Genomic DNA, 13,135 nt, shown 5'->3' on the forward strand with positions numbered 1-13,135 from the left:
TTATGCTCCACCTCTTTGAGGGCAGAGTATTTACATAAATTATTTGGAATTCTTCTGTACAGGAGATTTGTCTATTTGTCCCTGTTTATTTACTCAATCATTTCTTTATACCAGTATGGACTCATGGATATTTATTTATTTATTTATTTATTTATTTATTTATTTGAGACGGAGTCTTGCTCTGTCGCCCAGGCTGGAGTGCAATGGCCGGATCTCAGCTCACTGCAAGCTCCGCCCCCCGGGTTTACACCATTCTCCTGCCTCAGCCTCCCAAGTAGCTGGGACTACAGGCGCCCGCCACCTCGCCCGGCTAGTTTTTTTGTATTTTTTAGTAGAGACGGGGTTTCACCGTATTAGCCAGGATGGTCTCGATCTCCTGACCTCGTGATCTGCCCGTCTCGGCCTCCCAAAGTGCTGGGATTACAGGCTTGAGCCACCGCGCCCGGCCAGATATTTATTTTATAACTTTTTTTTTTTTTTTTTTTTTAGAAATAGGGTCTCACCCTGTCACCCAGACTGGAGTGCAGTGGCACAGTCATAGCTCAGTACAGCCTTGAACTCCTAGGCTCAAGGGATCTTCCCACCTCAGCTTCCTGAGTAGCTGGGCATGTGCCACTACAACTGGCTTTTTGTTGCTCAAATGTCTTTAGCCATTGGGAGCTCTTTCAGTTGGCTCCTGTGTCCCTTTGATACACCCCTATCATTTTGATTTTTGAGCACTTCCTTACTTTCTAGAACTATAAGATGCTCAAGGCTTATCTTGTATATTCCCTTCTTCAGCCCTAGATCAGCCATTTCTCTAAGGAGGCCTAGTTCCTTTTACTGGACAATGGTATTATAAACCATGATATGGGCTCTGGGTGTCATTTACTTTTTTAAAGTAAATGTTTTAATTGGAGTATAACATTTATTCAGATTTATTCAGATAACATTTATTCAAAACGTAAGTGTACAGCTTAATGAAATTTTAAGAAGAGAAATTTAAGGCAAATTTTCCAGGTACCTGGAATTATAATTGTTAACGGATGTATTAATTCCAAAGTCTCACTGCATCCAACTCATGCATCCCCTCTCATACCTTCAGAACAAAACTACCAAAACCGAGTGGTCACATCTGACAAGAGAAGAAGCAGCAGCTTCAACAGTCTTTTCTTTTCTTTTGAGACAAAGTCTCACTCTGTTACCCAGGCTGGAGTGCAGTGGCCCTATCCCGGCTCACTGCAACTTCCACCTCCTGGGTTCAAGCAATTCTCCTGCCTCAGCCTCCCGATTAGCTGGGATTACAGGCACGTACCACCATGCATGGCTACTTTTTTGGTAATTTTAGTAGAGACGGGGTTTCACGGGGTTGGCCAGGCTGGTTTTGAACTCGTGACCTCAAGTGATCCACCCACCTCAGCCTCCCAAAGTGCCAGGATTACAGGTGTGAGCCACTGTACCCGGCCAACAGTCTTTTCAATAGATTTTCTTCCTGCCTTCCTCCTTCTATATACTCACTTGTTTATTAAGGGTTCATTATGTGCCAGGCAGTGAACAAAATGAATCCCTTCCTTCATGGAATTTATATCCCAATTGGCAGGTAAGACAACAAACTTTAAACAAAATAATATATAAAAGGGCCGGGTGCAGTGGCTCATACCTGTAATCCTAGCACTTTGGGAGGCTGAGGCGGGCAGGCGGATCACTTGAGTTCAGGAGTTCGAGACTATTCGGGAGTCCTTGCCATCAGTTTGTACTTGAGACCTGGAAAGGCCAGCTGGATCAGGCCTATTCAGTTCGGGCATCAGTCCAGGGTGATTCTTCCCCAGGCTCAGCATGTCCAAGTAGCCACGATTCACAGACAGTCTCAATCACTTATCAGTCGGGGGCCTGAGCAGTAGAGTGTTCCTCAGCCCTGCTGAGCTGTCCTCAGTGGGTCTGAGCCAGCTGCGAACAGAGGCCCTTTGTCTCAGAACGTCTCTTTGGCCAAGTTTTCATAGTGAAGTCTGAGTGTTGACAGAATTAACATTCACACACACACACACACACACACACGCACTCACGCACCCCTTGTGACTCCTGCATCATTCATTCCCTCATTTGAATTCCTGTTTCTTTCTGCCTGATTTTGTACTTTTTCAACAGTCACTGCTGTCACCATTAGCCCTCCCCCATACCTGAACTGATGATCCCACAATTCAATCTACCAACATTTCTGCATTTTATTTATTTATTTATTTATTTACTTTTTTTAGAGACAGGGTCTTGCTGTATCACTCAGGCTTGAACTCCTAGACTCCAGTGATCCTTCTGCCTTAGCCCCGCAAGTAGATGGGATTACAGGTGCAAGCCACTGTGCCCAGTTTCTGCATATTTTAATACGCCAGTCCCTATGCAAGGTCTGTGATTCCAAAAGCTCATGTTGTCCGTGAGGCTGCTGATATTAAAATCTGCTGGCCACCTGACACTTGGCAGCTTGTAGCAGTGAATCTTTTATGAAGGATGAGACCTGGGTTCAACAAACATTTCTGCCACGGACTCACCATGTGACTTCAGGAAAACCATCTTTTCTCTCTGGGTCTCATTTTCCCCATCTCTACAATGACAGGGTTGGATTCTAAAGGCCTTGCATGGCCAGGTGCGGTGGCTCACGCTGTAATCCCACCATTTTGGGAGGCCAAGGCGGGTGGATCGCCTGAGGTCAGGAGTTCGAGACCAGCCTCACCAACATGGTGAAACCCCATCTCTACTGAAAATACAAAAAATTAGCCAGGCATTGTGGTGGGTACCTGTAATCCCAGCTTCTCGGGAGGCTGAGGCAGGAGAATCACTTGAACCTGTGAGGCAGAGGTTGCAGTGAGCCGAGATCATGCCACTGCACTCAAGCCTGGGCAATAAGAGCAAGACTCCATCTCAAAATTAAATTAAATTAAATTAAAATTAAAAAATAAAGCCCTTGCACATCCTCTGGTTGCTGTGCTGCTCTGTAGTCTGGGAAAACGGCAGAAAGGACCCTGAATCAATCTCTGTCACAAATCCCTTAAATGCCCCTCGCATGTCATGTTCCCTTCTGGACCTCAGAAGGACCGCTCACCTGTAAATGGGGAAAAGGCGGGCACGTGGGGTTAGATGAGCTCTCAGGAGCCTTTCAGTTCTGACATTCAAAGAATCTAAGATTTACCTTTCTGAAGGGTGCTAAGCACTACTTATTATGTGAGCTAGGCATGTGCAGTGGCATACACCTATAGTCTCAGCTACTCAAGAGGCTGAGGTGAGAGCATCACTTCAGCCCAGGAGTTCGAGGCTGCCATAAGCTATCATTGTGCCACTGCACTCCAAGCCTGGGTGACAGAGTAAGGCCCTGTCTCTTTAAAAAAAAAAAAAGTGAGTCAGAAGGCCTTCAAGTTATCGGACTCGTGGGAGGCAGTGAGGTGGGTAGCAGGAATAATGCAAGAAAAAAAAATTCAGTCCTGATTCAAACCCTGCCTTTACCACTCAGCAGCTATGTGACCTCAAATTAGTCGACTTCTCTGGGCTTCAGTTTTACCATCTGTAGATCGGGAAAATAACTACTTTGCAGAGCTGAGATGAGGATTGGAGTGTGTAAAGCATCATGCTTAGTGACTATGACTGCGCTTAAAAAAGGTTAATTAAGCCGGGCGCGGTGGCTCACGCCTGTAATCCCAGCATTTTGGGAGGCCAAGACGGGTGGATCACGAGGTCAGGAGATCGAGATCATCCTGGCTAACACGGTGAAACCCCGTCTCTACTAAAAATACAAAGAATTAGCCGGGCGTGGAGGCGGGCACCTGTAGTCCCAGCTACTCGGGAGGCTGAGGCAGGAGAATGGCGGGAACCCAGGAGGCGGAGCTTGCAGTGAGCCGAGATCGCGCCACTGCACTCCAGCCTGGACGACAGAGTGAGACTCCGCCTCAAAAAAAAAAAAAAAAAAAAAAAGGTTAATTAAGGCATCAGGTACAGTTTAGTTATAAAAAATAAAGTTCAGCCAGGCACAGTGGCTCACGCATGTAATCTCAGCACTTTGGGAGGCCGAGGCGGGCAGATCACGAGGTCAGGAGATCGAGACCAGCCTTACCAAAGTAGTGAAACCCTGTCTCTACTAAAAATACAAAAATTGGCCTGTGCGGTGGTGGGTGCCTGTAATCCCAGCTACTCAGGAGGCTGAGGCAGGAGAATTGCTTGAAACCGGGAAGCGGAGGTTGCAGTGAGCTGAGATCGTGCCACTGCACTCCAGCCTAGGCAACAGAGCGAGACTCCGTCTCAAAAAAAAATAATAATACATAAATAAATAAATAAATACAGTTCAAAAGCAGAAATTTTAACTCCAAGAACTGGAAACAGCAAACAGTTCTCTTAATTTTTAATAGTTTATTATTATTATTATTAAAAGGATAATGGCCAGGAACAGTGACTCACACCTGTAATCCCAGCACTTTGGGAGGCCAAGGCAGGCGAATCACTTGAGGTCAGGAGTTTAAGGCCAGCCTGGCCAACATAGCAAAACCCAGTGTCTACTAATAATACAAAAAGTAGCTTGGCATAGGTGGTGCACACCTGTAATCCCAGTACTCAGGAGGCTGAGGCATGAGAATCACTTAAACCCACTGCACTCCAGCCTGGACAACAGAGTGAGATTGTGTTTCAAAGAAATAAATTAACAATAATAATAACAAATAAAAGGTAGCACAAGTTCATTGTAGAAAATAATGAAAAAATTAAACTAATCTGAAATTCCATTATTTACTGCTTACATTTTGGTCCATTTTCTTCTATTCTTTTTTTTAATGCACAAATACATTTTACATAGTGACTATATGTGTATATATATATATACAATTTTGTGAATTTTTCAAGACATTAGGTCATAAACATTTCCCCATGACATTAAAAACTTCCCAAACATTCTACGGATATATCATACTTTACTTAATTGTGCCCTTACTGTTGGGCATTTAGGTTTGTCTCCAAATGTTTCCAATTACAAATAATGCTCACATGATTTATATGTTACATGTGCATAAAGTATTGCTCACATTTCTGATTATTTCTTGAGAGAAAAAAAAATCCTAGGAAGGGAGTTACCTAGGAAAAGGATATGTACAATTTTAAGACTTTGGCCAGAATTGCACACTGTGTCTTAGAAAGGCTGTACTCACAATCCTACCAGCCAGGCCCCGGGTGCTGGGTCACAATGGAAGCAGCAGAGGCTAATGCTTTGCCCCAATCCACTAGGCTGAGGCCCCTTGGGGTGGCTGGTTCTAGGGCTGTGGTGGGAAGCTCTTTTTTTTTTTTTTTTTTTTTTTTTGAGATGGAGTCTCGCTCTGTCGCCTGGGCTGGAGTGCAGTGGCCGGATCTCAGCTCACTGCAAGCTCCGCCTCCCGGATTTAAGCCATTCTCCTGCCTCAGCCTCCTGAGTAGCTGGAACTACAGGCGCCCGCCACCACGCCCGGCTAGCTTTTTGTATTTTTTTAGTAGAGACGGAGTTTGACAGTGTTAGCCAGGATGATCTCGATCTCCTGACCTCGTGATCCGCCTGTCTTGGCCTCCCAGAGTGCTGGGATTACAGGCTTGAGCCACCGCGCCCGGCCGAGTGGGAAGCTCTTAGAGATTGCAGATAAGGGACTACCGGTGGAATCCTCCATGCTCTCACTCATGTTATTGGTTTCTTGCCCTGATCAGTCACCACTCCAAGTCCCTCCCATGCCTTGCTGAAAACTGGCACTGGGGTCACAGTTTTCCTCTCTACTCAGGTCCATCATCATCCAGGTGATGTCTATAGGACAGCCCATCCAACTCCCTGGCCTCTCAGTTTCCTCATCTCTACTTCTACCCTAGGTTAGCCATTTGTCACTACATTCACACCCTGGGCCTTGTCATCAGCAGAAACTGCTTTGAAATCTCAAACTCCAAAGTGGCTCACGCCTGTAATCCCAGCACTTTGGGAGGCCGAGGTGGGCAGATCACTTGAGGTCAGGAGTTTGAGTCTAGCCTGGCCAACAGGATGAAACCCCATCTCTAAAAAAAAAAAAAAAAAGAAAAAAAAAAAAAGAAACCCCATCTCTACTAAAAATACAAAAATTAGCTAGGCATGGTGGCATGTGCCTGTGGTTCCAGCTCCTCAGGAGGCTGAGGTGGGAGAATTGTTTGAACCCAGAAGGCGGAGGTTGCAGTGAGCTGACATCACGCCACTGCACTCCAGCCTGGGTGACAGAGCCAGCTTTCATCTCAAAACAAAAAAAAAAAAGAAGAAGAAATCTCAAACTCAAACACCCATGTCCACCCACCTCCATGACCATTGCCTCCTGTCCTCCAATTCTCACAGTTACTTGAACTGCATCTGTTCTTTGACACTTCCCATCCCATTTCTTTTTAGTCACTTGGCTTCTTTCTGCCTAACTCTCAAGTCCTTCCTTCCTTCCTCCTTCAGACTTGTAACACTTTCTGTGTGCCAGGTACTTTGCCAGGCACAGGGGTTGTAAAGTGAAAAGAGGTGTAGATCAATCAACTTGCTCACTCTTCTCAACCCCCTTGCCCATTTGCCTTTCTGCAAAACCCCCACCTTGTGTCAACCAAACCTTCCACGTGCATTTTGTATTCCAAATTACTTACTTGCGCTCTTCTCTACTTCCCTCTCAGCCAGAATTCTCCAAAATGTAACCCAACCCTGCTGTATTCATTTCCTCAGCTCCCCTCTACCCTTCAACCTAAGGTTGCTAGGCTTCCACCCCACCGCTCCACTGAGTTGTCAAACGGTCTTCCTGTCAAATGCAATGAATACTTTCCAAATGTTCCCTTCCTTGGCTTCCCAATTGCTTTCGACATTAGCTGTACAACCTTGGGAAAATCACCCAACCTCTTTGAACCCCAGTTTCCTCATCACTGAAAGAGTGAATAATAGCATCTTCCTTATAGAACTGGTGAGAAATTCAATAAAATGATGTATAAGGAAAAAAATTCAGCCAGGCACAGTGGCTCATGCCTGTTATCCCAGCACATTGGGAGGCCAAGGCGAGTAGGTCACCTGAGGTCGGGAGTTCGAGACCAGCCTGACCAACATGGAGAAACTCTGTTTCTACTAAAAATACAAAATTAGCCAGGCATGGCGGCGCATGCCTGTAATCCCAGCTACTCGGGAGGTTGAGGCAGGAGAATCGCTTGAACCTGGAGGCTGAAGTTGTGGTGAGCTGAGATCACACCATTGCACTCCAACCTGGGCAACAAGAGCAAAACTCTGTCTCTAAATCAATCAATCAATCAATCAATCAATCAGCTAGGCATGTGGCTTATGCCTATAAACTCAGCACATTGGGGAGCCAAAGCAGGAGAATTGCTTGAGCCCAGGAGTTCAAGACCAGTCTGGGCAACATAGAAAGACCCCAGTCTCTACTAAAAATTTTAAAAATTAGCTGGGTGTGCACCTGTGATTTTAACTACTCAGGGGCTAAGGTGGGATGGTTATTTGAGCTCAGGAGGTGGAGGCTGCAGTGAGCCATGATAGCACCACTGCATTGGGAGACAGATGAATTCCTGTTTCAAAAACAAAAGAAAAAAGAAAAAGACTCACTGGTACACAATAAGCATTCAACAAGATGAAATTCAGACTCAATGAACTTGGTTTCCGGAGTCTCTGATAACCGGGAAGGGTTTGCCTTGGCTCATATGAGCATTTGGATCTCTGAAAAGGATAATTTCCCAGGGCAATTCATTCTTCGTCAACAAAAAAATTATTGAGCACCTACTATGTGCCTGATGCGGGCACTTTTCTAGGTTCTGAAGCTACAGCAGTGAAGACAACAGAGAAGCACTGTGCTCTCAGGAAGTTAATCTAACAGTGAGGAGAGAGAGAAATGGAGAGAGAGAGAGAGAGAGACAGTAAGCATGCAAAGGCTCACACGGGAACTTTTTGGGGTGATGGAAGTGTTCTATATATTGATTGTGGCAGTGGCCACACAGGTATATACATTTTTCTTTTTCTTTTCTTTTCTTTTTTTTTTCTTTTAAGGCAGGGTCTCCCTCTGTCACCCAGGCTGGAGTGCAGTGGCACGATCTCGACTCACTGCAGCCTTGAACTCCTGGGCTCAAGTGATTCTCTCACCTCAGCCTCCCAAGTAGCTGAGATCACAGTTGTACGCCACCATGCCCAGTTAATTTTTGTATTTTTTGTAGAAGCAGGGTTTTGCCATGTTGCCCAGGCTCGTCTTGAACTCCTGAGCTCAGGCGATCTGCCTGCCTCTGTTTCCCAAAGTGCTAGGATTACAGGCGTGAGCCACCATGCCTGTCCTACATTTTTCAAAATTCAACGAATAATACACATTAATTGACTGCATTTTGTTACATGTACATTGTATCTTTTTTTTTTTTTTTTTTTTTTTTTGAGACGGAGTCTCGCTCTGTCGCGCAGTGGCGCGATCTCAGCTCATTGTAAGCTCCACCTCCCGGGTTCCCGCCATTCTCCTGCCTCAGCCTCCTGAGTAGCTGGGACTACAGGCGCCCGCCACCTCGCCTGGCTAGTTTTTTGTATTTTTTAGTAGAGACGGGGTTTCACAGAGTTAGCCAGAATGGTCTCGATTTCCTGACCTCATGATCCGCCCGTCTCGGCCTCCCAAAGCCTGCTGGGATTACAGGCATTATATCTTAAAAAGTTGATTTTTTAAAAGTAAGTTACATAAAGGGATAGAGTACAACCATATACAGGGGAATAATATTTGATAGGGCAAACAAGAAAATCCCCTCTAAGAAGAAAACATTTAAGCAGAAACCTGAATGATGAGAAGGAGCAAACCATGTGAAGATCTAAGAGAAGAATATTCCAGGCAGAAATCACAGCAAGTGCAAATGCCTTGAGATGGGGTTGAAGTCTGTGTGTCTGAGAAACAAGAAAGCCAATGTGGCTGGAACATAATGAACAAGCAGGAAATAAGAGAGGTAGGCAGGGACTAGATCATGGAAGTTCTTGTAGGTCATGATAAGAAAGTTGGGTTTTATTTTAAATCTAATAGAAAGGCAGTGGAGGTTTTTAAAGTTCCAGAATGGTACAATCTGACTGACATTTTGAAAGAGTCATTCTGAAATGTATCTGAGAAAAGACCAAGGGGAAGCAGCAACAGAAGCAGAGGCCATTCAAGTTACTGCTGTAGTCCACGTGAGAGATGATAGTGGCTGGGACTAGGTGGGTAGCAATATAGTAGGTAAAAAAATCACGTTTAGGATTATGTTTTGAAGGTACACTCAATTAAACTTGCTGATGGATTAAATAAAGAAGTTGAGGGAAATAAAAGAAAGTTGATTTTTTTTTTTTTTTTCTGAGATAGGGTCTCTCTATGTGGCATAGACTGAAGTGCAGTGGCACGATCATAGGTCACTGTAACTTCAAACTTCTGGGTTCACACAGTCCTCTTGTCTCAGCCTGCCGGGTAGTTGGGACTACAGGCATGCACCACCATGCCTGGCTAATTTTTTAATTAATTAATTAATTTTTAGTAGAGATGAGGTCTCACAATATTGCTCAGGCTGGTCTCAAATCCCTGGCTTCTGGCAATCCTCCCGCTTCAGCCTCCCAAAACACTAGGATTACAGGCGTGAGCCACCACCCCGGCCCACTCTTTAATTTTTGACCTAAACAACCAGATGAATGGTTAGGCCATTTACTAAGATAGAGAACACCAGGGGGGAATAGAATAAGTCTGGAGGAGCACACAAAGGTTTTGTCTTAGAAATGTTAAGTCTCAGATGCTCGATAAATATTGGTATCTTGCCGGGCACAGTGGCTCATGCCTGTAATCCCAGCACTTTGGGAGGCCAAGGCAGGCAGATCACTTGAGGTCAGGAGTTCGAGACCAGCGTAGCCAACATGGCGAAATCCCACCTCTACCAAAAATAGAAAAATTAGGTGAGGTGGTGCACACCTGTAATCCCAGCTACTTGGGAGACTGAGGCAGAAGAATTGCTTGAATCCTGGAGGTGGAGGTTGCAGTGAGCTGAGATCATGCCACTGTACTCTAGCCTGGGCAACAGAGCAAGATTGTCTCAAAATAAAAAAAAAAAGAAAAAGGAAAAAAAGAAAGAAAAAGAAATATTGGTATCTCGCTAATATATATGCCTCTTTTGAGTTTGGATAGAACAAGTCAGTCTCTAAACCTTCCCAGTTCTGAGTACCCTAACATTGGATTTCTAGGTGCTGTAAGCTGAGGATAAGCCTCAGAACCTTGGACCCCACTAGCCAACCCTCCTCAACCAGTGAGCAGAATCACCCCTTCAGCACATCCCTCTGACTTTTCTTCACTCAACATAATAATTGCATTTGGGGTTGATGTCTTCAAAGTAGGCACCTGACCTCAACTATTACATGTTGCTAAGTCTTAATGTAAGAAGATTTCTTGTAATAACAATTCTCTTTTTGGGGTGTTATTTTTTGGTGTATGTGTCAAGATTCAGTCCAATAATTCAATCATTCAATAATTGTTTACTGGGCTGGAAACAGAAAAAAAAATAAGGTAAATAGTCACGGTGTGAGCAGGGCTGACATGCAAGAAGCACAGGGGCTAAGAGAACTAGAAGCCTAGGCAAGTCTTCCTGGAAGAGGTGAGGTCATGCGGACCAAACCTTCCTGGACATAGTGCTGGATTGTGTTCATGATTTTGGCCTCATCAACAGGCCAAAATCTTCAAGTCTTGGGGCTTGAAGCCCCTCTTTTCCTGATTCCAGAGCATTTCATAAATATTTATTGATAATACCCTCGGGCATTTGGGCATTTACTCCCCCACTGGACAAGTGGAGTTCAGTCCTTGGGGAAGCGATGGCATGTCTGTGCATGTTCTCCCTGCCTTCTACCGGGAGGAATTATGGTGTGAGTAAAAGCCAGCTCAGGCAGGGAAATGAGCCCTCAAGCTAGCAGCACAAGATTTAGCCTCAAAGGGCTCATTACAAAGGATGGCTGAAATCCATTAGGAAGTGGGGGACCTTGAACCTATCCTTGAAAACAGATTGTGCTTTGTTACAGTGAAGCTGTTACATCCCACTTTTCAGCCGACTCCTGAATATTTTTCCTGTCTGCCCCCTCCCCTGTATTCCTATCACTACCACTCTGGTACAGACTCTCTGCTTTTCACCATGAAGATTACAACAGTCACTTGAGGGGAAAAATGAGAGACAGAAGGAGAGAGAAATAAATAGAAATAAATAAATAGTGGGGAAAAAGATTACAGTAGCCTCCTGGACGGTTTTTCTGTCTCCAAACTCAACTTCAGTCAGCTTCACAATCCAGGTCCACTTACTTTCTGAAGCACTCTTTCTAATACCCAGGTCAGATCTTATTTCTCCAGCTTATCACCTTCACTAGCTTCCCACTGCCTTCAGCAAAAGGCCAGGCTCCCTAACCCCCTTGGTATATGCCCCACCTGCTCTCCAGTCTCACCCTAACTCACCTCCCCTTCACACTTTCCTGTTCCCTGAAGATGCCACTGCTGGCTGTATCATTGTACACGCTGTTCTTCTTACCTGGAATACCCTTCTCCCCTTCTCTTCCAATCTAATAAACTGATTTATCCTTCAAAACATTGCTTAAGTTTCACCTTCTCCCTGAAGCTTTCCTGTCCAGGCCATTTGCCTGGGCTTATTTCCACCTTCCTCTGTAGCACCTCTATATCTTGCTACCCTCAAAACAGTATCACAAGTATCTGTACCATTGAACATTTGTCTTTAGGTAAGTAAGATTGGGAAATTGAGTCTCAGAAATGGGAAAGGGCTTCTCCAGGTGTTCATGGTGGAATGTGGACTCAAATCCAAAACATCCTAATTCCTCAGCAAATGCCCTATCTACTGCACCCTCAAAGAATTAATCAGATTTCACACACACAAACACACACACACACACACGCACACGAAGAGCATTGTTTGTTTTTGGGCTGAAACAGTGCTATTGAACATTTGTCCTTAGGTAAGTAAGCCCTTCCATAATTCTCTGAAGTTCATGAGGCATTCTAGGGAGGAGACTGGACAAGATGACCTCCAAGATCCTCTGAACTCTGATATTTTATGAAACACAGAAAATTTGGTTGGGCGCAGTGGCTCACGCCTGTAACTCCAGCACTTTGGGAGGCCAAGGTGGGTGGATCACCTGAGGTCAGGAGTTCGAGACAAACCTGACCAACATGGTGAAACCCCATCTCTACTAAAAGTAAAAATAAAAAAATTAGCCGGGTGTGGTGGCGGGCACCAGCTACTCAAGAGGCTGAGGCAGGAGAATCACTTGAACCCGGGAGGCGGAGGTTACAGTGAGCCAAGATCATGCCATTGCACTCCAGCCTGGGTGACAGAGCAAGACTCCATCTCAAAAAAAAAAAAAAAGAGAAAGAAAGAAAGAAAGAAAGAAAGAAAGAAAGAAAGAAAGAAAGAAAGAAAGAAAGAAAGAAAGAAAACGAAAAAGAAAAAAGAAAGAAACAGAAAATTTCACGATCACAGTCAATGATCCCCTTTTTCCTCCAAAGTTCACCCATTTGGGATGAAGGAGGAGGAACAAACGTTTACTGCATGCCAACTATATGCTAGGGACAATGCTTTACTCGAATTTAACGCTCTGAACAATTTTGCAAGATCCGTATTGTCCTCATTTAATAGAGAAAAATTGAAATGCAGACTTAGTAAGCTATCTGCCCAGTGTCACACAGCTAGGAGGTAGTGAGTGGAGATTTCAGCTCTAGTCTTTCTGTCTCTAAACGGGCTCCAAACCGGGAAAGTAGGCCTGCCTGACCACTGGGACAGGTGACAGGCAAAGACTTAGAGTCAGTTCTATAGTCGCTGCCAGGCACCGAACTGCTTACCCCCGTCTTCGAACTCCTCGCGCAGGTAAACCCGGCGCTGGGCGCGCTTTCCCAGGGTGAAGGTCACCAGCAGCAGTGGCAGCAGCCGCAGCCCCTTCATCCCGCGGAGCCTCGAGTCCCAGCCTCGGAGCGCTCCTGCCCTCGCCAGGAGCTCCGCCCCACTGTCGCCACCTCTACCTTGACCCAGGGGCGGGGGCTGAGATCACCTGCATCCCTGCACCTGGCTGCCTTCCATCCGAGGCCTGGGGCCAGTGAGAATAGTGAGGACCGCAGTCAATCCCGGGGCACCACGGCTGAGAGCGCTGCAGGACCGAGGA

General features: G+C 45.4%; 1 protein-coding gene across 1 annotated transcript in view; it reads right to left on the minus strand.

Moving 5' to 3' along the window:
• The window catches only part of LOC104667845 (calreticulin-like), a 46,919-nt gene extending 34,001 nt beyond the window's left edge, over nt 1-12,918 (minus strand). The window contains 1 exon segment of the mRNA XM_010370423.2: nt 12,819-12,918. Within this exon segment, the coding sequence (XP_010368725.1) occupies nt 12,819-12,918 (100 nt within the window).
• Nucleotides 12,919-13,135: the final 217 nt, after the last annotated feature.

This window comes from Rhinopithecus roxellana, chromosome 12 (assembly GCF_007565055.1).
Source record: "Rhinopithecus roxellana isolate Shanxi Qingling chromosome 12, ASM756505v1, whole genome shotgun sequence".
NCBI lineage: Eukaryota > Metazoa > Chordata > Mammalia > Primates > Cercopithecidae > Rhinopithecus > Rhinopithecus roxellana.